The 26,483-nt window shown below is 42.0% G+C and overlaps 1 protein-coding gene across 7 annotated transcripts in view; it reads left to right on the top strand.

The window, feature by feature from the left end:
- Nucleotides 1-26,483, top strand: part of GRIA1 (glutamate ionotropic receptor AMPA type subunit 1) — a 206,045-nt gene that overhangs the window by 159,807 nt on the left and 19,755 nt on the right. For all 7 annotated transcript variants that reach the window (XR_014004672.1, XM_081181116.1, XM_081181117.1 and 4 more), the window contains exons 12-13: nt 21,530-21,728; nt 22,724-22,971. Coding sequence is in view for 6 of the 7 variants with exons in the window: in XM_081181116.1 (XP_081037242.1) it covers nt 21,530-21,728; nt 22,724-22,971 (447 nt within the window). In the remaining variant the exon portion in view is untranslated. The remainder of the gene's footprint in view (nt 1-21,529; nt 21,729-22,723; nt 22,972-26,483) is intronic.

Below are 26,483 nucleotides of genomic sequence, written 5' to 3'. Positions count from 1 at the left end.
AACAATTCTTCACTGCCTTGGGTCACTGTGAACTCTGAGGGAAGGCGGGGTTGCTTAATCCCCACTGCACAATGGAACAAAGGACCATATGCTTACCAGGAAGTTAACTCAGAAAAATACTACTCAACTCAAAATCACAATCCAATGCAATCCTTCAAAAATACGCAGAAACATGCAATACTGGGGCCACTAACCCTTTGTGGGAATGTTCTGGGGTGCAGGAGAGGATATATTGACTAATTATATCCTTGTCTAACTTGTGCTAACAAGTTCCCAAAATATCAGCAGAGTTTATAGACATTCCCCTTTTGTTTGCAACGGTAACGTGTGCACAGGTTCGCTAGAACCTCTATAATAATTACTCTGGTAATTTCCCCTTTGTTCCCTCTTAAAATACAAGACACAACACAGTCTTTATAAAAGTATAAAGAGTTTACTCACGATCTGTTCACAGTATGATCCCAGATGGCAGACAGGCTTAAAAAGGTAAAATACACTTAGAATCTATCTTATAGGAAGATAGCCCTCTCCTCTCTTGGCTGAGAGCCAAGAGGGCATCCTGCTTCTTCGAAAGGTGATGGCAGAGAGAGAGAGATGGCTGCCTGCCCTGTGCTTTTGTCATTACCTGCACAGGTGAGGCCACACCCACCTCTGGTCACATGTGGAGGAAGTCCGTCCCCAGGAAGTTTACCTGCTTGCTGGACAGACATCCCTCCCCATGTTCTAACATGTACACTCTAGGAATGTTGTCATTGACTGCTCCTGTGTTTACATCCCACAATTACCACTGACCATTGGCCATGCCGGGTGAAGCAGATAGGAGCTGTAGTCCAGCAACATTTGGAGGGCAACACCCTGCCCTGGGCTGACTCCACCCAAACTGTTGGATTCTTCTGGACAGAAAGGAATATAAAGGGCTTCCTGTTGCTGTTGAGATTTGCTTGACCAACATACACTTCCTGAGCTCTGGTGTGTTTGCGAATTCTTCTGGTTACTCTGGTTCTTCTGCTATTCTTCTGGTTTATTCTTCAAGTCTGTCTTTTGGGTCGTACAGTCTTTACTTGCTCTTTGACCTTTTGTCCTTCTGTCCTGATTTCTGGCTTTTCACACAGATTCTGGCTTATCACACCTTGCTTTCCCATGTGCCAGAGTAGATTCAGGGGAGTGGTAATGGAGAAGACAGGAAGTAGAAGCCTTTCTAAGTGTGTGGGAGTTAGTTTGAACAGCGTTGAATGCTGCTCTGATTATTTTTCAGAGAAAATTTCTTTCCCACTAGGATTGCTAATGTATTATTGAAAACTAAAACTGGAAAATAATATGCCCAGCTACTCTGCAGGCTCTTGATTTTTTTGTTTAGCAACACATATGTGTATATTTTATTCATATAGGTTTTCCTTTCTTTAAAAGATATTTATTAAGATTTTCAAAATATTACAAAATGAAAAAAGAAAAAAGAAAAATACAAAATAAAAATAGTTAAAAACAATTCAGTCTTTCAATCACTTATCTTTCATTTGCTTATTTCCCGAACCTCCTCACGCCTCCCTTTTCTGTATTCCAATTCAGTTTGTTAGTTCAGCAAATCCCTCCCCTCTTTGTTTATCCTAGTCTTCAATCTTAAAGTATTGTAACATTAGATTTTTACCTATTAATAGTCCATTTTTTCATATTCCCTTATAACATTACAGCTAGAAACCACTTAGTTTCTATCCAACATCATTCTAACATTCATTAATTTTACAATATTTCTGTAAATATTTTTCTAATCTTCTTCCACCGACTCTTCTCCCTGGTCTCGGATTCTGCCAGTCATTTCTGCCAGTTCCATATAGTCCATCACCTTCATCTGCCATTCTTCCAAGGTGGGTAGATCTTGTGTCTTCCAATACTTTGCAATAAGTATTCTTGCTGCTGTTGTGGCATACATAAAGAAAGTTCTATCCTTCTTTAGCACCAATTGGCCAACCATGCCCAGGAGAAAGGCCTCTGGTTTCTTCAGAAAGGTATATTTAAATACCTTTTTCATTTCATTATAGATCATCCCCCAGAAAGCCTTAATCCTTGGGCACGTCCACCAAAGGTGAAAGAAACCTTCAGTTTCTTTACATTTCCAACATTTATTATCGGGCAAATGATAGATTTTTGCAAGCTTGACTGGTGTCATGTACCACCTGTATATCATTTTCATAATACTCTCTCTTAAGGCATTACATGCCGTAAACTTCATACCTGTAGTCCACAACTGTTCCCAGTCAGCAAACATAATGTATTGTCCAACATCTTGTGCCCATTTAATCATAGCAGATTTCACCGTTTCATCCTGAGTATTCCATTTCAACAGCAAGTTATACATCTTTGACAAAATCTTAGTTTTAGGTTCTAACATTTCTGTTTCTAATTTTGATTTTTTTCCCCTGGAAGCCAATTTTCTTGTCCAAATTGTATGCCTCCATTATTATTCATTTAGGTTTTCCATGCCTGGATATGCCATATGCCCAATCAGTGCTCCCCCCCACACACACACACATTTATACACACACACTGCAAAGTCTGAACAACCTGCTAAGTACAGTTTTACAACACATTTCAACACATTTACAATAAAACCAACAAAGCATTAAAAATGTTTTCAATATGCAAGGTCACAGAATCACAACATTGGATCGTATGGTCCAACCCAACATGGGACTTGAACCCACAACCCTGAGATTAAGAGTATCATGCTCTACCAACAGAGCTATCCCTCAGGACAGCATTAAAATAAAGCCAGAAATATTGTTATGAATAATATTAGCCTACACAACCTTATGTCCCTCGTGCCCTGCCTGTTTAAATTGCATGTTGCCAAAGAAAACCCACAAACACACACCTTCCTGCCTGCTCACCGTGCCTAAGTACCTGAAAGTTTGGAAACAGTTGTGGAGACATGTTGATTCTTATTCCCAGTCAAACACAGAATAGGAGGAATTTAGTTGTATAAGGAGGAGGAGCAGCTTGGGAGAGCCTGCAATATCTCTAAAGGGGCAATTGATGATTGATGGTGATTCAAAAGAAGGACTCCATCATGCCCTAAGTAATTGGTGTCAGAGGTTCTCAGAAAAGTAGAGGGACAGCACTATATAAGTGTGCAGCTGCTGGCTGTCCAGGAATAAAACTCTTCAAAGTACACCATAAATATATCATTTGCTCTTGGTGGACTGGATGCCAGACAGAATGACTGTAATGAAATACACATCCCACTGAAGCTCGGAATCGATCACTCTGAATACACTATTTTTCTCTGCTACTGGGCTACAAATAATGATGTCTACAAGATATGTCCAAGTAAAAGTGCTATCTATCTGGTCAGTGGATGGCATTCTGCATTTATATCTATCCTTCCCTTGTCAATGTGGACTCATCAGACCATCGATCTCTCTGTACAAAGTTAGATTCTGGTTAGTGGCTAAAAACACATCTGAGTGATTTCCTTACATTGATGTCTTCCTACTTTGCAAGGTAGAGTGCCTGGAAGAAGATAGAGAGATGTCAGGCATCCTGAACTCCATTCCTGGTGAATGGTCTCTTCATCAGCACAAGTGGCAAAGTAATCCCTTTGTCTTCGGTGGGTTGCGAGCAACCCACAAATGGCTTTACACTCCAACCTAATCAAACCAGTATATCAAACCAGTGGCACCAGATCCATTTCCTTTTACTTTTATTGGTTTCTTTTTAAAAACAGAGTGATATGTTGGTAGGTAGTTGTGCAGAAGAAAATATTTCCCACCACTGTGTGCCAAGAAACATCAGTCACTATACCCTATTCTATACCTAGGAGGGGGAGAAAGATAAATAGGTATGGGGAGGGGCATGGATACTGGACATGGTGGCTAGATCTGGGTCCCATGTTGCAGTTTGTCTTTAAATGTACATCCTGAATTCAAAACAGTTGAAGACTATCTGAGTGATTCATCAGCTGTGTGACATGGTTGTATGGACTTTATGGGTTCCCTCTTGGACTAACCAATGAAATAAAGGTTATTTTTCCCATCCCTTTTTATTTGCAACGGCCTCTCCCTAAAAGTGTCCAGAAGGACATACCCACCACTTCTGGGAGGAGAAGCGTTCCCCATTCTTGTCATTCACTGCAACAAGCAAGTCCTTTTCTTCAAACTCTTGTGCGTAAAATACAGGTAGCTAGAAAGTCTTTAGGGTTGCCAAAAATGCTATAACTGAAATCAAAACTAAGTTGTCTCAAGCCCCAAGAAGATGCAAACAATGTATGTTTGCATCCGTTGGGGTTAGTAACTCTCATTCCCTATTCCTTGATAGCTCCAGTGGGAACAAATGATTCCCAGAAAGGGAATCTTCTCAGCCATGAAGAACCTACAGGGTTGTGGTGAGGGAGCAGAAGAACTATATCACTTGAACTCATTGGCAGAAGGGTGGGAAATAAATTACATTCATCCTTTAAACAGAATATTTCCCTCCCGACCATCAGCAGAGCATCAGCAATGAAGGGACAGTTGCAACTGTTCCTGCAGCTGCAGCACCAAATGGAGCCCTGTGGGTGGCATGCCTCCTTTTCTATCTGTGGACCTCCTTCTGTGTCCACAGAGAGGGAGGTCTGCAATATCTTATACGATCCTTAGGCTTGTGCCCTTATGGCAGCTTTTGTGTTAATGAATTATATGTTGTTGTTGTTGTTGTTGGTAATGAAATCTATACACCACCCTTCAAAGATCAGAGGGTGGTCATTTCTTGTTGACAGCCAGCTTCAGAGGTTTTCTATAGGCAACCTAGAAATGATGTGCTAAACAAATAAAGCATTCCTTTGTGTGATCATAAGAGTTCACCAAGGGTTGCTTCAAGGACAGTTATTCTGATATTGAAATAATGGTGTTTTTAAAGTCGGAATTACATCTGTAATTACGTCTGTGTATTACCTGTTCAGCAATGAGAAGTACTGAATTACAGCATCACCAACTAATTCATTGCCTTGGTTAGGAATGCCCATTGGAAGGCAGAAAAATGGGGAGGGGAACTGAATTTTCAGTCTGGAGAATTGTGAAACTTGTTTAATTAGAAATTTGCTGTGAATAATTGATCTAAGCAACAACATTGCAGACTGGGGTAGGGGAAGATTTTTTAAAGGTCTGAAATAAATATAATGTTGCCTGTTTCCCCATCATCACCACCATACCCAAAAGTCGATATAAATGAGCAGACGTGTAATCGCTTTTCATTTCATCTTCCCTGCTGCTGCTGTGATCTCAAGATGTGATGCTGGTGCAAATGAAGTTTCCATAAATGGTCCCCCAGTTGCTGCTTTTATTGCCTGGTTCATTCTATTTGGGCTGCAAACTTCAACCAGTCAAATGTCTCATAAGTGTTTGAGGTTATTTTGCTTCAGAGCATAAAGAACCAGAACCAAAACCAGATGATAGATAGATAGATAGATAGATAGATAGATAGATAGATAGATGATAGATTTAATGTTCAGATAGTGCAACAGTCACTTACATAGATACCAGTACACCTGGTCACTAAACTGTGAATTGATTAGCTGGGTTTAGACTTTCCGAAACTGGGGGTTACAGAGTGTGTTTGTGTAGTTTACATTGCCTTTTCTCTCCTGCCAGACTTGCAAAAGTGTATGTAAGAATGTGCATTTGTTGTTGTTTAGTTGTTTAGTCGTGTCCGACTCTTCGTGACCCCATGAACCAGAGCACGCCAGGCACTCCTGTCTTCCACTGCCTCCCGCAGTTTGGTCAGACTCATGTTTGTAGCTTCGAGAACACCGTCCAACCATCTCGTCCTCTGTCGTCCCCTTCTCCTTGTGCCCTCAATCTTTCCCAACATCAGGGTCTTTTACAGGGAGTAAGAATGTGCATACAAATGTGTAAAAGACCTAGGTTTCCATGTCGTCACTTTGAGAGAACCCAGTTTTCAATGGACAAATGTTCTAGTACTGATAAATTTATGGCACATAGCAATAAGGTCCCTCCATTACACAAAATGAAAGGACAAGGCAAATGATGTCCTCTGCACATACAAATGTGACACGTTAAGAGACAAGAGTGCTTGCTTAATTTTTAATATGGAGACATATTCAAATATGCAGTCTGAAATGCACAGTTCAGGATAAATAATTCTCTTGTTCATATTGGCATGAGTTTGTAGACAGGTCTAGACTCCCCTGTAATTATTGGATTTAGTAAAAGCGAGAATTAATCTGGGTTCGATCAAAAACTGTGCCAAGCGCTGAAGCCCGTGGATTAAGTTCATGCTAACAACACCATTCAGCTTTCTCATCAGGTAATCACTGATAGTAGCTGAGTGATTAGCCTAACAAAAGGAAAATAGATTGGGCCCTCGAGAGATTCATTGTGAGACAGCAAGATGGGTGAAGCCTCTCTGGGCCCTGGTTTTACACAGTAACACAAAAGGTCACTAGCTTTGGTGCAGGATTACAGTTTGCCTGATAAACAATGGCGGGGGGTGAGAGTGTTGTTTTGCAAGAGGCCTGAGTAGCAGGGGACTCAGAGGCAATTTCTTTTGAGTATGTGAAATGGAGGTTGCCTGAGTTCTAGGGGCTGGTGATGTAAGCGAAAGACAAGGCGTTGTTTTTGCAAGGGGTTCTGGGAAGAAAAGGGAGTAAGGAGCAGAATGCAGTGCAGGTTCTGAGGGGAAGGAGACATAACTACATAGTGCAGGCAGCATGGCTGATTCCTCTGCTTGTAGGTCCACACTTGTTGCTCTTGGGAGAGCAACAAAGGACTCTCTTATGATGTGAAAGCTGGGAACTCTCTACATCCAGACGCAGGCTGTAAATGTGTGTAAATAAACCATATTTCATAAAGACACTGCAATCTCTGCTGTGCCTAATTTCTGATGGAAACTCAAACTCCGAATGTCTGGAACCCCCTGGAAACTTGTCACAGCTCGGCAGAGATTGGAGATGGCGAGTAACAATATGTTTCAGCTCTCAGACACACTGGTACTCTTTCTCCATTAGTGATCTTGTAGCAAAAGATCAGGCTGTGTGTACTAATTGGAAACACTTTATATTAGTGGGTTTGATATGGTTGCCAGATGCCCCTTACTTTTAATAGGTTACATTGTTATAGCCTCATATAACACAATAAAGACCTAAAGCTTCATTAAGGACATGAAAAGTCAAACAAAAGATATTTTGGCCTCTTAAAGACTAACTAATTTATTACGACATAAACTTTGTGGGCTACAGTCTATTTCATCAGACACATAGTTATCCTAACTTGTCAAGCATACATACCTGTGGGTGTAGAAAGAAAAATGCTAAACAGTAAGATCAGAGTGGAATATAATGCAAAAGAAAATACATACTGTGAAAATTATGCTAAGGTTTAAATGGAGAATGACAGGGTGAATTACAACAAGGACAAGATTGTGTGTATTCCCTTTAATATTGTTCCGAATAAGAAACCTCAAAAAGCAGTTCTAACATTTGCCTAGTACCCTAGGAGAATTGTTGCTTATTCTCATATCCGAAGAAGGAGCCTCTGTTTTCCATTGGTATAGATGACGCATCATGCTTTGATCCTCAGATAAAAGACCCTGAAGAAGTGTAAAATGGATAGCCTCTTCTGTTAAAGGGCTTCAGAACCCTTTGCAAATACTAGTTCATTCTCTCAGTATCCCAGTATCCCAGATAAAATAGATCATAAAGAATGGGTAGCCTAACATGGAGAGGAAGATGGGGAATGTTAATTTTAAAGGCTGTAGAAGCAGCGCAGGAAACAACAGAGACCTAAATTGCCTACGACTCAAGTTAAAAGTACTTTACAGCAACAGCAGGATAGAGATGTGGATAAGTAGCTGGCATCTGAAAACTGTGCCTTTGTCTAGTAGACTAATGATCCCATTCACAAAATCAGTACGCTTAGCCAAAGAATTGTTACTCTGAGCAATCTATTTTAGTACTTTCACCTGCCATGAGCATGCTCTACCTGCAGCTCTTGTTAATGAAGCACATAAATCCAGGGCCAACTGAATCATTTCTCCTTCTTGGAAAGGGTTCAGAAAAGGTCCAAAATGCTCCTTACCCAAGGGCTCCGTAGCTATGGCTGCTAGACTGCCAGGGGATCCAGTAATCAAGTGAAGTGATGACTATACAGCTAGGATTTCTAATTTGTTGGTTTTTTTATACTCAAAATGCAACCGAAATAACACTGAAAACTTCTCAGAATGCAAGTCTCAGAATAGACAAAAGCATTGGTTGCTTACATAGAATTGTAGAGTCTAAGTCCAACCCCCTGCAATGCAGGACTCTCAGCTAAAGCATCCATGACAGATGGCCATCCCAACACAAGAGTCCACCACCTCTTGGGAGAGTCCATTCCACTGTTCATCAGCTCTTACTATCAAAGTTATTCCTGATGTTCAGAATCTCCTTTCCTCTAACTTGGTTCAAGTCCTACCTTCCAGAGCAGGAGAAAACAAGCTTGCTCCAGCCTCCATGTGCCATTTAGATATTCAAAGATACATCTGTACATCATCTTCATAACATTTTCTTTTAATGCACTGCATGAGGTAAATTTGATACCTTCATTCCATGTTGACTCATGTTAAGCTTGTGGTCCACTAAGAGCCCAGATCCTTTTCACATGTACCGCTAGTAAACCAGGCGTCCCCATCTTATATTTGTGGTTCTTCCTGCTTAGGTGTAGATCCTGACATTTGTCCCTATCAAAATTCATTTTGTTAGTTTGGGCCCAGTTCTCCAATCTGTTAAGGTCATTTTGAATCCTGGTTCTGTATTCTGCAGCATTAGCTACCTCTCCCAGTTTAGTGTCACTGTCGTAGTCTCGTACTGCCCAACCACAGCAGAGCTCAATGGCAGGAGAGGCCAGCCAGCCAACCAGATCAGGGAGGTACTTGCCTGGACACAGTGTCCCTCTGCAGGGTTTAGTCCAGACCTAGGGTTAGGAGCATCTGAGTTCACATAAGTCAGATGGTCCAGGGCTCAAGAAACCGATGAGTCCAAGGTCAGGAGAAGCAAGAAGCAACAAAGTCTGGACAGGAATGACAAATGTTGTTTCAAGCATCTGACTGAGGCTGGAAACCCTGCTTAAGAAAGCTGGAGCCAGCTGGTTCACATCAGGAGTAAGAAGGCTGATCAGCAGCAGGTGAAGTCACGCTGCCTTCTGCTCCTTCAGGCTGCTGCTCAGGAGGTGAAGCTGATTCCTGGCCCATGACAGTCACCTGCAAATTGGATGAACATCCTTTCAATTCCTCCATCCAAGTCATTTATAAAGATGTTGAACAACACCGGGCCCAGGACAGAACCTGACTGTCAGGGTTTGGGAGGACTCTGAAGAATGTTGGGCAAAGGAAGGAGACCAGTGATTTATTGGGTTTGACAAAGCAGGGACCAGGGATGATTGGAACTGTAGTCCAGGATCACAGGTTCCCTATGCCTACCCTATATCTTTGATGAGGTGCATTTTGCTTCATGAAGGTCTAGGCTGGTGTGGAGTTTGGATGTCAGAATAAAATAGGAGACACATAAACTCCATATATTTTGCTCTGAGCGTGTTGTAGGAGGGGCAGATGGAAGTGCAGAAAATAAAATAAACATCACTGGGAAACATTTATGATCTACATAAAGGCTTTTTACCCCTGCAAACTGTAGTTTTAAGTGTCTTGTCTGGGGCTCATAAACAGTGAGTGGCATTTTAGGATTAAAAATCCAAGGTTGTGCCTTCTGTCTCTTTGCCTGGATTACTAAACAGCTCTTGCTGTCAAAAATGCTAATTGGGCTTTCATGGGGGTGGGGAAGGCTATCACCAGATGTGTAAATCTTCTTTTCGCTCCATACCGAAGCTGCTGTACATTTCATAAGACTGGGGAAAGGGGAATGAGTCATCTAAACATCTGACTAACAGTAAATGGATGTAATCCATTCCTCGAAAATTCATCTTGAAGAAAGCTTTTCACATAAGAGAAAAGAAATGGAAGAAAACAATGATTTGAAAATACTGAGGTGCCTAAGGTCATTAACATTAAGAAGGTGCAGTAAGTAAACCATGAAATTTAATTAAACTCACACAGACAGGAGTCCAATTGAAATGCCGCATGGGTCAGAAGTCTTTTGCATTGTAATGGAGACATGATTCCATCCATTCTAATTCTGATCCTAACTTCAGATTAATCAGGGTGAGCAGCTTATTCATTAGTTCATGCATGGTCATTACCTGTTTAAAAGATAAATGATACCAATGCTTCCTGCGGTTGCAATCCTTTCTTATCAGCCTCCTGTGTCTTTGACAGCAACTTGATTGGCAGATGTTAGCATCTGATAAAGATGCTTCTGTCTAGTTCATGAAAAGTTCCTCCTGCAGATCAAGCTACAATTAAACTCACAGAAGCATGTCAGGCCAGGCCAGGCCAGGCCTCACCCCACCCCTTCTTGGTCGGTCGGTGAAACTAAAGCTTCTCTTTGGAATTGGCTTGCTCCTGCTGGAGCTGTGCAAGAGTCATATCTTTTGTGTGATGCAAAGGAATTTATGGAAGAGCTGGGCTTATAATTTAGGGAGGGGCACTAGCTCAGTTGTAGAACACATGCTTGGCATGCAGAAGGTTATCTGGTTAAAAGGATCCAGTAACCCACCAGTGATGGGAGAGACATTCTGCATGAGACCATGGAGATGCAGCTGGCAGAGTAGACCATCCTGAGCTAGTAGAACAAATACCGTATTTTTCACTCTATAGGACGCACTTTTTCCCCTCCCCAAATGAAGGGGAAATGTGTGTGCGTCCTATGGAGCAAATGCAGGCTTTCGCTGAAGCCTGGAGAGCGAGAGGGGTCGGTGCGCACCCGCAAGTTCCGGGAGCGGCAGCAAGGTTGCGCGCAATTTTGCCGCCGCTCCTGGACCTGTTCTGGGGGCTAAAAACGAAGCCACATGCAGCCTCTCCCGGCTGGAGAGGTTGTGCGTTGCTAAAGAGGAAGCCAAGGCAGCCAGCGGGATGGATCCCGCTCGCTGTCTTTCCTTCTTTGCTCTTTGGGGCTGGGGGGGGAATAAAACAAAATTCTTTATCCCCCCCTAAAAACTAGGTGCGACTATGGTCCAGTGCGCCTATGGAGTGAAAAATACGGTAACCTGCCCTGGTCTGCTACTGCATCTTTGAGAGCATTATCTGAAGGCATGTAATCCAGCGAGCAAGATCAATCTAAGGTTTGGTCAGTGTCTGGATGAGAGACAGACTGGAAATCTGATATATTGACCTTTTAGTCCCTGGAAGAAAGTGGGCCATGCATGAAAATAAATAAATCTCAGAAGGCACTAAAAGCAGCTCCTCAGCGAGTGAACAAATGCTTATCAGCTAAGAGAGTCATGGGTTTTCCATTCTCTTATATTATTTATTACAATTACAGCCTGCCTTTCCTCCAAAGAACTCAAGGCAGTTTATGTAGTTCTTCCTCTCCTGCCCTTTTATCCTCACAAGAAGTTTGTGATATGAGTTAGGCTGAGAGACAGTGATGGACCCAAAGTCACGCACGGAGGTTCATGGCTGAGTGGGGAACCTGGGTCTCTCTAATCCTAGATGTTGTTGTGTCATCAACATGCATGGTATTTCCTCAAGTACAAGGAGACAGGGCCCTGCCCCAAAGAGCTTAAAAGCTAAAATTTGGTGTAGGAAACAACAGAGGGAGGGAAGGAAGGGTTTAGTTGCATTAAGGCAACAGAAGGAGTTAAAATGAAGTTCAAGAATAATAGCAGTGCAGTGTTAGTAAATGATAGTTTCTCACCCAACATATACACCAGAAAACAACTCCTAAAACAATCGAAAGGTGGAAATGATCCAGTAACTACCATGCTTGCAAAGACTGTAGACAGGTGCTTTCATTCTACCCCGGGCTGGATCTAGACACATGAAAAAGGTGTTTCAGGAAAACATGTGCTAAACTTCATAAATGGAAATCACATTGGCAAAAGACGGGACTCCGCAGTGCCATCTGGTCACAGTGTTATAACGCATATCAAGTGCTTTTTCTTCACCAAATAGCTCAGTCCCTGTATTATCTTAACACTTCAGCTTGCATGTAAAAGCATTTTTAGTTGCATTTGAAAGTGTGTCTTAGGTCAGACCTCCATGGCTGATCAGGATTCAGATCCATAAAAGTGATAATTGGGCTATTCCTACAGTCTGAGTAGTACAGAGAGTAGTGCCAACTTGGGCTTGTGGGAAGGCACTGCCATCTTTTGCATTCTGCCCCAGGGCAAGACGTTATACATTTGGCACATTAAGTTTCATAGTAATTGACTAGAAGAAAGGAAGTAGGTTGCATATTTAGAAGCGGAAAGGTTTTACAGTGGTACCTCGGGTTACGTACTGTCCCCCTTACGAATCCTGTGGGTTATGCGCTCTGCTAACCCGGAAGTAGATGCCCCTTTTTGCAACCTTTGCCCCAGGATGAGAGTGGAAGTTGCGCTCCGACGACACGGCAGCAGCAGGAGGCGCCATTAGAGAAAGCACGCCTCATGTTATGAGCAGTTTCGGGTTACAAACGGACCTCCAGAATGGATTAAGTATGTAACCCGAGGTACCACTGTATTTGGTCGTCAATTCTGGAGAGGGGAAGGTCCCTGTGCATTTTTCCTTCTCCACTTTTGCATAAAGTCACCCTGTGACAAATATGTCAGTTGACTAAATAAGCCTTTATTAAAAATGAATTGAACAGCAAATCTAGGAAATCTTCCCTAAGCAGCCGCAGCTTTAGAAGACCAGATTTGCCTTTCTAATTAAAATGCTGTCAGTTTTAAATGTAATTCTCCACAAGAAACAAGTTCTAGGGGAAGCGAAAGAGCGTGGTGGTGGCGGGGAGGAGGCTCAAGAAGCTGCTCAAACAAATTTCAAAGAGATTTATTTTGTATATTTCATGGTGATCATGTTCATCTTTCCATCTTAAGTGTGTTCGGCTGGAGAATTGGTGCCGTTGGTAATAAGCTGTCGAGTAAATGCAAAGTACTGTTAGCTTCAGTTACCTTCAGCAGGGGATCAGATCAAAGAGCAAGTTGTCTGATGTGCGATGTTACATTTTGTTTTTCAAAAATGAGAGATTAGTGTGATACAGTTCTTCCTTTGTTATGCAAAGAATTAATCCATTAATTAAACCAAAACAAGAGGCCCTGACATAATTTGAGAATGAGGCATCTCCATTCCACTCTTGCTCTTGCAGAAAAATTATGTCAAATTAGGTTGTGAGGAGGAGAGTGGAGTGAAGATTTCTGCGTTGCAAGGAGCAATCTTCATCCGAGAATGTAAAAATTCTTACCTTCAGAATAAAAATCAATGCATGCAAACAGTTTACCAAATAACTACGGGAGCAATTCAGTGTAGCACTATGGCAATCATTCCATCAGTGCAAGCATTTCAGCTTGCCAAGTGGAATGTTTTCCCCTCTCCTTCCCATGCACACGGCGGATGGGGAAGCCCAGTTGCACTAGCGGAAATCATTCCACAGCCTGCCACTAGCGGGGCTCATTAGCTGAATCCTGCCCTATGTGCACACTTAGTCATAGGTATCCATCCTTGGTGTTGAAACAGGTACAAGGTCAGAGCCCTAAGGCTTGGGGTGGAGCACTGGAGGAGCTAATGAGAGAACCATATACTGTATTGCCTGAGGAAATAAAGTGGAATTATGTTCGCTACTGCTAGCTTGCCGCTTTCTCATTTTTATCTTCCAGTCTGTCACCTGCCTGATGCCCTGCCCTCAGTATGTATAGTGCAAATTTTTGCTGATCAAGCACAAGAGTAGTCATTTCCCCATCAGTTAGCAGCACTCTTACTACTACTACTACTACTAATAATAATAATAATAATAATAATAATTTCTATTTTCATTATGACTGCTACTGTTTTTTCTTCAAGAAAAACCTTCCCTAGCTTTGACGGATAAAGTTTTACTTGTTGTGTTTTTTCACTAGTCTGCATAGATACAAAAAGTTATGAAATCCCTTATTCCCATTGCTTAAGTTCAACCAAAAAGAGTTGAAGAAGAGGCATGACGACAGGGTTGCCCACTGACCAGCATCACCTGTGTTTATGCCTTTAGCAGCTGCTTGATCCATAAAAATGATCGGATGAAGGTTTTTCATAGTATGACAATAATACTAGAGAATACTGCCATCCAGTTAAGGGTTTGAGGGTTCAGGACAAACAAAAGAAAAGTGCTTCACAGAGCATTAAGCAGTGGAACTACATCCCACTAGTGATGGCCACTAACCTGGATAGCTTTTAAAGAGGATGAAATTCATGATGGATAGAGACATTGGACCGCTGAATATCAGTTGCTGGGAAATGTAAGAGGGGAAAGTGCTGTTTCACTCAGATCCTGCTTTCAGGCTTCCCATAGGCATCCAGCTAATCACTATGAGAACAGGACGCTGGACTGATCCAACATAACTCTTCTTATTTCTTTAAATGAATCACCATGTGTTAATGCTGGCAGATCAAGTTGCTGTTAAAGGCACAGGAGCAGTAAAAAATAGAAAAGAAAAAGGTGGGCAACCCAATGAGAGATGTCTGCTTCCTAACATAGCAAATTTAATAATGTGCAAGAACCATCTGGTGATTTCATCAGAAGAGGTCCTTTGCTCTCCCCACCACCACCACCACCACCACACACACATTGAGTTATCCAAACATTAATTAAAGCTTTCCTCTGCACAACTGCACCTCCGCTTATTGCTTCCATAGATCTGGTTCTATGAAAAAAGATCCTCCTTATTCCAAACACCCACTATGTCAATGAAAGAGAATAAATCTAAAGGGCAGGTGCACAAATCCAAATGTCAAGATTTATGACACTGTGCTTTGGGAGTACAGTACTAAGCTGAGCTGAAGATAATAATTAGTCTCTAATGAACAAAGTGCTTAGAAGGAAACAGGATTGCATCTTCTATTGTGACACAAAGCAGGTAAACCTTAGGTTTCAAGAGTGGTGGGATCATCCTGTGCAAAAAGATTCAGACCTCAGGCTATTGATGCAGGGCAAATCAAACTTCTTTCTGCATGCAGGGGAAAACACACACAAAGCCTTAGTGTACCACAAGCGGAGGAAATCCATCTGGTCCTCCATCAATTAAGATGCCTTCAAAAGAAAATGTATTAAATATCAGCAAAGTACTGTACCCAGGATGATTATGTGTGTAGATGTACAGTGCAGGCATGCATACAAACATACATTCTAATGTTGGCCAGCTAATCAGAATCTGCTAAGCAACTTGTTTGTTTGTTTGTTTGTTTGTTTAAAAATTAATATTAGGAAAGGGGAAAACGTGTGTTCAGTGTTACCACTAGGGTTCAGACTAAACTTGCTCCAACATATCTAAAATACAGGTTGGTTCCAACATAATGGTTTAGTATTTAATGAGTGTACCTTCTTTCCCCTTGTCAGATTAAAAACTCAAGCTACTACCATAGTTGGAAGTTTTAACACGTTTATGTATGAAGTCAGTATATAGCATCTCACTATGGGTCTACAGGATACAAACTGATAAGGCATGACAGAGATCTAAGACACATGGCTAGGCTGAAGACATTGATCCAACCCTTGACATTCCCCCTGTGATCTCATTTTGAAGAGTGGGGTGGGCACAGCTATTTGTACAGTTGATGTCCCCTGCCTCAGGCTAGGCAAGTAAATAGGTACTCATGGGTAGACACTGCACATGTAGGGTTTGTTTGCAGTAGCACTATCACCACTGCATCTCTGGAGATGAAGGTGGAGTTGATGGAGCCAGCTCACTATTGGATTTGTCCCAAGTGCCCCCAAGAAAGGGGGCGAGGCTCTTTGGTGGCAAAGGAAGGCAGCAAAGTCACCTCAATGGCTGGTGATGTTGCACTTGGGGTGTCAGATATTGTGTGGGCAGGCCACTCTCCTGAAAGCCCATTAGACCCTTCTCATGGATCCATATCTCCCCACCTCCCAATTCACCATAGCTGTCAACTTTTCCCTTTTCTTGCGAGGAATCCTATTCGGAATAAGGGAATTTCCCTTTAAAAAAGGGAAACGTTGACAGCTATGCAATTCACTGGGACCCTCTCCCAGTTCAGAGTTCTCCTTGGGTTCCAGTTTCCTGTCCCCCAACCTGCTAAGGTCAGCCTCCTCCATTTCTCCTCCATTGCTGCCCACCATCCAGCCACCCGCTCCAATATATCTCCACACGACGCATGCCTTTCATTGAATGTGACATTGAACGTTGTATATTTTTAATGTAGGATTGTTTAACTCTTAGTGGTGGGAAATAGCTTACATGATGGTTCAGCATCTGATTATGTATCACTGAGCTATTCAAAACCAAAATTAACAAGCCAAGCCCAACTGTCCACAGCGCTCCCCATCCCCCTTGCTCTCACCCCTATGTAATGACAGCAATATACAATCTGGTAGCATGAGCCATCAATATAACTGACAGGCAGTCCCCCCCCCCCGGGTGTTCAGTGATTAAGAATAAGAAAACCATGACTAAGGTCTAAAGGCTGGGATTTAGTTAACTGCAGCTGTGGGAATTTAAGTCATAAAAATATCTTGGCTTCTCAAAAAGGAGAAAAGCTGTATAATTTGCAGCTGGAGATGAATATGATTATTTGGCATGCAAATGCAGCTTGTCAGATTGAAGTGGCCGTCATCAGCAGAAATGATAGTATTAAACGCTAGCCAGTTATTCTTGTTTGGTGCCTCTGCGCTTGCTACAAGTGCTTCCCATTGACAGGAAATGGGAGGGGAAGCAGGAAGGAGGCAGAGAGATGGAAAATCAAACAGGAGAGGAATCAAGAGACTGAGCTGCAAGCAGAAGAGGGGTGCAGATAGAACAGCCCCTGATTCCTCACCGAAAAAGTGGACACAGAACCTGCATAAAATGTGAATATGTTGAGATGCAAATTTAGAAATCATTATTATGATTTAAATAGAAATACAATGCCTCTCACCATGGGGGAGAAGACAGTGACTGGTGTTGGCCTGTGTGCCTGCTCAGTCTGCCAACATTTGATAGGCAGCTTCAAGGTCCATGCTGCTCTTTCTTCTTAGAGTTCTTTATCTTTAAAGCAGACTTCAAACAGAGGACTTTCCTCTGTAAATTAGAACACACGGCCATCTAAGGGACAGAGTCTGCAGCTGAATAAGAAGCAGGTATATGAAGGAGAGGTGGTGGATGAGACAGATGCCTGAGGAGAAGAGGGGAGAAGAGGAAGCCAGTGAGGACTGAGAGAAAGCGGGCAGGCAGTGAACTTTAGAGGTCCTGGGCCCAAGAGATAAGAAAGGAGCAAAGAGGGCAGCAGTGGAAATGTTCAGATTTATCTGTTGATATGAACTATGCAGGCCAATCTGTCTATCCTATCTAATGGATACACTTATGAAGTTTGACTTTATTTATTTACTTGCCTAGCAACTTTGCATAATATATGCATGTATTCAAAGCATTTGACATTTGAGGCAAGTGCTGAGGTGACAGAAGGTGTAGAGAAGTAGTGAGAGCAAGTCCTTGAGACCCTCAACAATGGCACAAAATGAGTTAGAAAAACTCAGGCCTGTGGGCTAGCAGGGTGTTTGCAGGTTCGGAATGTAGAGGGCTAAGTGACTTGTCCAAGTGACATCTATAGAGACCCAGCAGCTGGCACCACATTATTCTATTCTTAGTTCCTCAACATATTTGCTAGTCTGCCATCATTATATCTTTTTTAAGCTCTGGCCATATTCCTTGACAACTGGTATCTGTGAATCCTGGACGCTTAGAGTCTTTCTTCTAGGAATTCAAAAGCAAATGCAGCATCTGGACTTGCGATGAGATAGTCATTTTTCCATTTCCCCAGTTTCAGACAAAACTAAAAGTTTCACATTTATTCAGGATGGATTTGCCACTGGGCATGTGTTCACTCTGATTTCCATCACCATCTCTCCCTCTCCCTTGCACTCTCTCTCTCTCTCAAGCTGACCAGTTGCATTTGTCTAAAAGGATTTCAAATCAAGCTGATATAAAGAAAGTGACTGCATCATGTTTGGAAGCTGCACCAGAGTTTAGATGCAATATTTAAATGCAGAGTTTAGTATGATGTAAAAACAATGCATAGTGTAAGGAGCAAGTCCGATTTAACGTTTTTAAATAGTGGAGATCAGTTAAAATGAATTGGTTTCCTCTTCTGCAGCAAGCTCTGAAAACCTAACTCTGCAGTATGGTTGATTTTTAACTGGGGAAAAGCCAGCTATGGATGGCTAGAAATCTTCGCATCCCTAGGGCTGCAGTCCGGTACACACACTTTCCTGGAAATAAATCTCATCGGCTACATTTGCATGTGATGCTCATCCATAAACTATTGTGTACTAAGTTACAGTGGTGCCTCGCAAGACAAAATTAATTCGTTCCGCGAGTTTTTTCTTTTTTTATATAAATATTTTTATTCAGTTTTCAAACATAAAATAGAAGATCATTTAACAGTTACATAAAAACCGTTCACCAAAGAAGTAACAAACAAAAAAGACATACAATTACACCAACAAATAATATAGCAAAGCAAAAAGAAAAAAAAGAGAGAAAAAAAGCATAACTGTTCATAACCCTTTTTTTGTATAACTAACTGGACTTCCTCACATCTCCCTACCATGTGTTCTTTGTACTAAAAGTGCCAGCAAATTATTACCTTGTTTCATTTCTTAATTTATACCTCTCAAATGTTATATTTCTAGACTTCAAGTAGTTTTTATCAAATAGTTGTAACTTAAATTTAAACATAGTATTACTTTAAGTTTCGATCTTTTCTTATATATCACTTAATTTTCTATATCTTTCAATCGAGTTACTGGAACCTTAGTTTTCTAAATCATGCAATTTCTTAACATTCATACAATTTGTAGTGTTTTTATAAATAGTCCTTAAACTTTTTCCAATCCTCTTCCATTGTTTCTTCTCCCAAATCTCGGATTCTGCCGTTCCGCGAGTTTTTTCATCTAGCGAATTTTTCGTAATGCGAAGCACGGTGTCGGAAAAGTTTTGGAAAAGCTTCAAAAATCACCAAAAACCTCAAAAAAGGCTACCACACCGCGTTCTATGAGTTGCTCCTCGTAGTCAAGTCGCAACTGTATTAACGGTGTTAAGAGAAAGGAAACAAACTTGCAAAAAACGCAAAATGTTTTTGTCTTGCGAAGCAAGCCCATAGGGAAATTTGTCTTGCGAAGCAGCTCAAAAACCGCAAAACCCTTTCGTCTAGCGGGTTTTCCGTCTTGCAAGGCATTCGTCTTGCGGGGCACCACTGTATTAGTTAGCATCAGATGTGTGTGAATGACTCATGAAGGGTTTTGCTTAAGAGGTCTCAACTCATGGTCATAGCTTTTTTTGCTCTAACAGACTGATGCACATAGAGACCTATAAACTCAGCTAACTAGCCAGGCTAGAGGCCTTGTGCCTTATCTTGTGCTAGGAGCAGCTTTAGTCCCAAGGTTGTAAACAACATTACAGAAACCAACAATAAGTCAGTGTTTGTTAGCATGAAACCAACTGCAATCCTGGGTTTGGATGCCACACCAAGCTAAATTCTTCATAGTTTGTTTACCCACTTGTGCAAAAGCAGAAGAGAAGTGGAATGCACAGTATTTCATACTAATAGTTTTTGGCTTAGCATTATGAGCAATTTTACACATTGAGTTATTAGACACAGCTAGGATAGCACTGCAACATACGGTACCTCTCCCTGCAGCAGATACTCTTCGTTTTAATAGTGGGAAGGTTTATTAGAGAAACAACAAGGATGAGGTGGCAGATGATGTGTCAATGAATAAACACAAATGTGGTGCTTAAAAAAAAAGTTGGACAGCCCACCTGAAGCATGGAGTGAGAGGCACAAGGCAAAATGCATGGCTGATCCAGAGCTTGACTTCCTGGCTATGCCCGTCATGCAAATGGCAAAGCCATCTTTAAATTTTATGCTTGGCATTCACCTCGAACTAGACCACCCGGGAGGCTCACCTGGTGCCTTCATTGCATATCTTTTGGTGCCAGGCAAAAATGTTCCTCTTCTCCCAGGCCGTTGACTAATTGAACCATCTACGTATAGCGTTTTGAACTGGGGGTGGGGTATTGTTTTGTTTGTTACTATGGTATGTATTTTTGTGTTTTGTATCGCAAGCCACCCTGTGATCCTCGGATGAAGGGCAGTATAGAAATTTAATAAATAAACAGATCAAAATAAACCAGCCCAATGCTTAGGTCTTGCTGGTTCCTACAGTGTGTACTTCCTACCAGCTGGATTAACTAGAACAGGGTGTGATTTTTCCAACTGTTAAGTCACACATATCAGTTCGCAGGAACTTTTCAGGAACGTGGGCAGCTAGTTCCTTCATGATTGTGACACTCCAGCTACCAAGTGGCACAGACGACGAAATGTCACTGCTGTTGCTTCTTGTGTGAACGCAACATTTCCCTTTTTATAGCTAGAGCTGCTATTGGCAATTTCGTAATGGGCTGAGCACAGGAATGGCGTGGGAGGGTGCTTTTACCATTCACCTACACAGTGCAGGGCTAAGCCCTTTAACTCCTATCCGTGCCATGCAATGGATGTGAATTAACTTGCCCTTTCAACCACTACTGCTTCATCATCCCTAGGATTAAGTACAGTTCTGGATTTTATATCAAAGTGGTAAAATGAAAATTATTAATGAAACTTATTATTAAACAAATCTCAGCTATTAAAAAACAGAAGCAACTTCTTGCACACATGGAGACCCAGGTTCACATGGCTCTCCACAGAAGGTTTGCTCAGTCAGTAGCACATAAGACTCTTAATCTCAGGGTTGTGGGTTTGACCCCCACATTGGGTGAAAGATTCCTGCACTGCAAGGGGTTGGACTAGATGATCCTCATGGTCCCTTCCAACTCTATGATTCAAGCTTCAAGGTACAGGAGGCCTCCCTTTCATGTCTTCTGCCATCGATGGCAATCCCATAACTTTTCTTCTTGGTAATTCCAGTGTTTGGGTCCTTTGCTATTGTTATGGTGATATTCTTCACATGCTAGTCCAACTTCAGTGGACATAAAACCATTAGGGAAAGGCATGCTAGTTGCAAGTTCCTCCTGAAATCTATTGTTGCTTTCATCAGCTGTTGATTGTTCAAGCCAAGATCATTTGTGTGGAGATTGTCGTGTAATTTGTTCTCATGTATCTATGAAAGTGACATGTTTTAGGATCTGTGTAGAGGCAAGACACATGGAAGTGGTTTATTTACATAGTAAGCTGCCATTGAACAGTTGTTCTCTCAAGGGGCCTCCACATGCTGATCATTATATAGGAAGGTGGCCTCACAGGTGAAATTTGACAAGATACGATAGGTGTTAGTGACTGGAACCTTTTAATATAACCTCAGGCATGCACATTTATACCTTTTTAAACTAAACATTGCACAGAAACTAATGATTGTGCAAAAGCAGAGCTTTGTGGGTTGCACTCTTATTATTTTGTACTCCTCTCCTTTAAATTTACCTTCACTCTTTCTTTTTCCCTTTTCCTGCAGATCTCTGTCTGGGCGTATAGTTGGTGGGGTCTGGTGGTTTTTCACCTTGATCATCATCTCTTCTTACACCGCCAATCTAGCTGCGTTCTTGACAGTAGAGAGGATGGTGTCTCCCATAGAGAGTGCAGAAGACTTGGCCAAGCAAACAGAGATTGCTTATGGGACTCTGGATGCTGGGTCTACTAAAGAATTCTTTAGGGTAAGAGAAATTAGTTCTGACTTCACTATACAAAAGCAAGAGTCTCGTGCTAGCTCAGGAAATGCAGCACACGCGGGGTCTGCCAGATACCATAAATACTCCAGAAGCACGGCATAATTACACGCTTCCACAGATTACTGAGTAATTACACTTAGCAGCATCAAAAGTAATTACCCTGTGACTTGCAGCTCAGGTTTAGAGAATAATAAGTACTTGGTTAGCTCTGTAATTTAATGGGACCATTTGCCCGATGTACATTGGTGTTACACTCAAGGGGAGCTTATGTAGCAAGGCCCCCTCCTCCAAAGTGCACTTCCTTTCAATGGTCTAATGCCCCCTGTTTCTCACTTTCCTTAGCCAGCCCACTCCATTTATGGAGTGCAGTGCAAATGCGACACTCCAATCGCTCCTACTGTTCATCACATGAGGCTGTATAATATTGAATCCTACCATTGGAATACTGTCTACCCACAACAGGTTTTCAGAAGTCTTTCCCAGCCCTGATATACCAGTTCACAATTACTGGCGATTCCAGTGATTGAACCTTGAACCTTCTGCACTACATATCATGTATTCTGCCACTGCTCCATGGCCCCAATGCAGTGCTAGTTGTACGAGTTGCGTTCCTAGCCTAGTTCCTAGTATTTTGCCAGAGTATTTGCATCTTTAGCTGCAAATCCCTCTTTCATTCCATTCAGCCTAGTTCTTGTTCCCTCAAAGGTGCCCTTGCAATCACAGAAATAACAGCAGAGGCCTAGCTGCGTAGCGCCAACAATCCATGCAATACGTTTCGCCCCATACTCACCACCTATTGGCAGGGATTGTGTGGAGGCCGTTCACCTCTATGAATCAGCCCCCAGCCCCGAGTCCTTTCTTCTCCCTACCTATGCAATGTGTGGGCAAGCAGCCCAGCAAAATGTGTGTCTTCCTTGGTGTATGAATCTCTGCTCTATTAACACATGCTAAGAGCAGTGGATTTATGCTATTCTGGACAGAGATCTAAAATAGCGGTTTTTGAGAAGATGTGGACGTACATGAAGTCAGCTGAGCCCTCTGTTTTCGTGCCGACAACAGAAGAGGGGATGAAGCGTGTGAGGAGATCCAAAGGGAAGTATGCCTACCTGCTAGAGTCTACCATGAATGAGTACATTGAGCAGAGAAAGCCATGTGACACCATGAAGGTGGGAGGTAACTTGGATTCCAAAGGCTATGGCATTGCAACGCCAAAAGGTTCACCACTGAGGTAGGTAGACTGAATGCGTTACTCCTTTAACTGCGGCCCAAGCAGTCAAAGCATCCATAAATGTGCCTCCAGACTCAATTACCACAGTATACAGATAATGATACTCAGGGTGTGGGTGGGAGATGTGAACTGCTGGACTGCTGCTTAACAGTGAAGCCAGTTTGTCAAGGACTGCTCCCCCCCTTTTGCAATGACTTCACTCCCTATGTTTTAATTGATTGTAACTGGGTATTTACAGCTGGCGTTGTGTGGCATACTGGCTACTGATTAACAAAGCAATACTTTGATGCAGCTTGCTTGTTTTATGGTGCATGAGAGTTGTGCAATATGTATTACAGTCCTTGTTTGGATTCAAACTTTAAAAAGGGGGGATTCTACCGGTAAAAGTGTTTCAGTGTGTGCATGTCTGAACAAAGAGATGCAAATCTGTGTAGGGCGAATAAATGGAAAAGCTAAGTGTTTTCCTTTTAGCTAGGCAACAAAACAGCTCAAAGGTTCTTATGCTTAGCTGGTTACCCTTAGCAACCAAGGCCTAGTTGGTACAAGGTACTGGGCCAAAGTGTTGCAGAGGAAGGCATGACTAGACAGCATGCACGCAGCATACACACAAATGGAATGCACAACAGCCACACAGTACAAGTGACAAGCTGAATAGAAACACGCACACAATAATGTGCCGGTGTATTAACCACGCACCAGAAACACTTTGCAGCATGTTATTATCCACACAATTCTCTTCATTTCTATAGTGATCAATGACGTGGCATACATGACTTGATTCTCTCACCTACACTCCAATACCAGGGCAAGGCAGGAATTGTGTGCAGCTGCAGGGTTTGGGTCTGGATGTGAGTCTTATGTTTTAAAGGAGAACAACATTTGCTGAGGGAGATTGCTATTGTCCTTTTTAAATTGAGATTTTAAAAGAATCCTGCTGTGCCAAAATCTTTAGTGTATATTGAAAAAGCTGCGGCATTTCTTCTGGGAAAAAAAATGAAAACAGAAAAATGCAAAGGTTGATTTATCCTGTTCTTCAAAATATCCTCTGTATGAGGAAAGGTGAGGAGAGGAGAGGGAGACAAATATGGTTATTCTTAACATGACTTCCCAGCTCAATAGAAACAGCCAAGGGAGGACACTTTGTTTTTCCATTTGGTCTGATGGTGCTTCTTTGGAACATATGGTCTCACTTTCCCTTCCCATAATGTTTGTTGTGTGTGGTCATTTTAACTGTTTAAACTAATATTATATGCTCTTCAGTCACCCTGTAGCATCTCTCTGCACTATTGCAGGAGAGCAGTCCAGGGAATGTATTCTGTTCTGTGATTGACTCTATTCTTGTTTCTACCAGAGTCCACAGACATTTGGTCACTGAAGTCATTGGGATCAGAATCAGTTGTGTGTGGAAAACATTAGGCACTATTTACCACCACCCAAAACAACGTCAACATGTCTATAAAAACAGTCCCGCAACACAATTCAGGCATTAAGAATAGTAAGCACTAAGCAATTACCGTATTTATTTATTTATTGCATTTATACAGCACCTTTTTCTCCAAGAAGAACAAAATGCCATATACAGTTCTCCCCCTCCTCATTTGATCCTCTCCAGCTGAGATCAGACAGGCCCCTTCCTATTGCACTTCTGGTGCCGACTGTGGACATTTTAATTTAATTTTTAGTTTTGACTAGTGGGGGGGGAGGTTTCCCTTTAAAAACAACAGCAACCTGAGTTACTTGTGCACTGCTTAGGGACAACTGTAATTAAATGTTATATAAGTTGCTTAAATAAATAAATAGACAGAGAAAAGTAGAGGAGGCTGGCACAGTTTGGCATTTCTAGAAACAGCAAATTCCACTGCTCCACAGCAGCTACCAAAAGGCACTTTCCAGAGCTGAAAGGTTAGCATGTGAACAGCAGGAGAGAAAGCAGAGTGATGGAGAGCATAGGAGGGAAATCAGTGTGGAAGGGAAAGGGGACTGGATCTGGCTGGAAAAGGGAGTCACTGAGGAGAGGTGTCTCAGAGGTCACAGAGGGCAGAGAGATGGGGTGGGGGGGAGAGAGAATTGAATATGGAGTCTGAGAGCACAGAACTAGTACAATTGATCCTCTTGAAATTACCGTATTTTTCGCTCTATAACACGCACCCGACCATAACACGCACGTAGTTTTTAGAGGAGGAAAATCCGTAGGCATGCCACCCATAGGCATTCCCTCCATAACACGCACAGACATTTCCCCTTACTTTTTAGGAGGAAAAAAGTGAGTGTTATGGTGCAAAAAATACGGTACATATTTTTTCCACTGGTCCTCCCCACATGCTTTTATTTTGGTGCACTGAGCATGCCATTTTATATGAGTATGCAACATCATCCCATAGAATGAGAATTTTACTCTTTGTCTTTTCCACTGCTTCATGGCTCGCAGTACTTTTGGAAGTATGCATTTGTGCCTGTGTTTTAATCTATTAATACTAAATAAAAATGAACATTGAACATGCAAAACGTATTGGGGGAACCCAATGACACATAATAAGTGGAATCCAGGGAATGTAAATGAGAAGAGGAGAAACTTTTACTCTCTCTCTCTCAGATAGATAAATAGATCTCTCTCTCTCTCTCTCTCTCTCTCTCTCTCTCACTCACACTCACACACACACACACACAACTAGAAAGAGAAGTGAATCAGGGGAGGTAGGCGTGTATTCTGTAATTGGCTTTCTTTCTCAAAGTGGTAACCTTTAAGCAAAGCTCCCCAGAGGCCCATAAACATGTATGTCAATTATTCCAAGTCATTTAAATGAATAAAAGTGTTCCTTGTCAAAGATCCAACAAAACTAACACACTTCAGAGGAAAATGTGCCAGCCAACTCTGTTTTTCATCAAGGATTCTGTGACTGTAAGATATTGAAAGATGCTGTATGAGCTGCAGAGGAGAACCAATTACTTCAAACTTAGTCTCTTAAGGAGAGAAAAACATGGAACAAACAACCTGAGTACTGCAGAATGATCTGTACTTAAAGAACAACAAAGAGTTTGTTGGGCTTTATAACGCCGTATTACCCACGCAGGAATTAAAATATTATTTCAGTTCACCGATTACTACATCTTCTTAGATTGCTAAACAATGACTGTACAAATGAGGCTGTGTTCCACTTTAGAATACAGATATAATCATCTGTGTTGCATCATCGCTGCTTGAGCTTAAATACACGCTCAGTGCCCAACATGTGATGTGTCAAATGTGACTCAGAAGTACAACATGTAATACATGCAAGGGTCCCAGTAAAACACCACACAGAATCTTTGTTCATTTCTTTCAGCAGCACAGTACAGTCCCAGCAATTCCAGTTCTTCCTTCCTCCACCACCACCCGCCCCCAGTAGCAGTACTCTTTGTACAGATTGGTGGTGGCAGCAGTCCTGCCACTGCAAGCGCACAACCCTGACACCACAGCCATTCCAGCAGAGAAGCCAGTGTTCAAAGGGCATCTGTGCAGCTCTGCTGCACCA

Source organism: Podarcis bocagei (assembly GCF_964188305.1).
Source record: "Podarcis bocagei genome assembly, chromosome: 2".
Lineage (NCBI taxonomy): Eukaryota > Metazoa > Chordata > Lepidosauria > Squamata > Lacertidae > Podarcis > Podarcis bocagei.
Note: the sequence above shows the minus strand (reverse complement) of the source record. Positions and strands in the feature narration are given on the sequence as shown.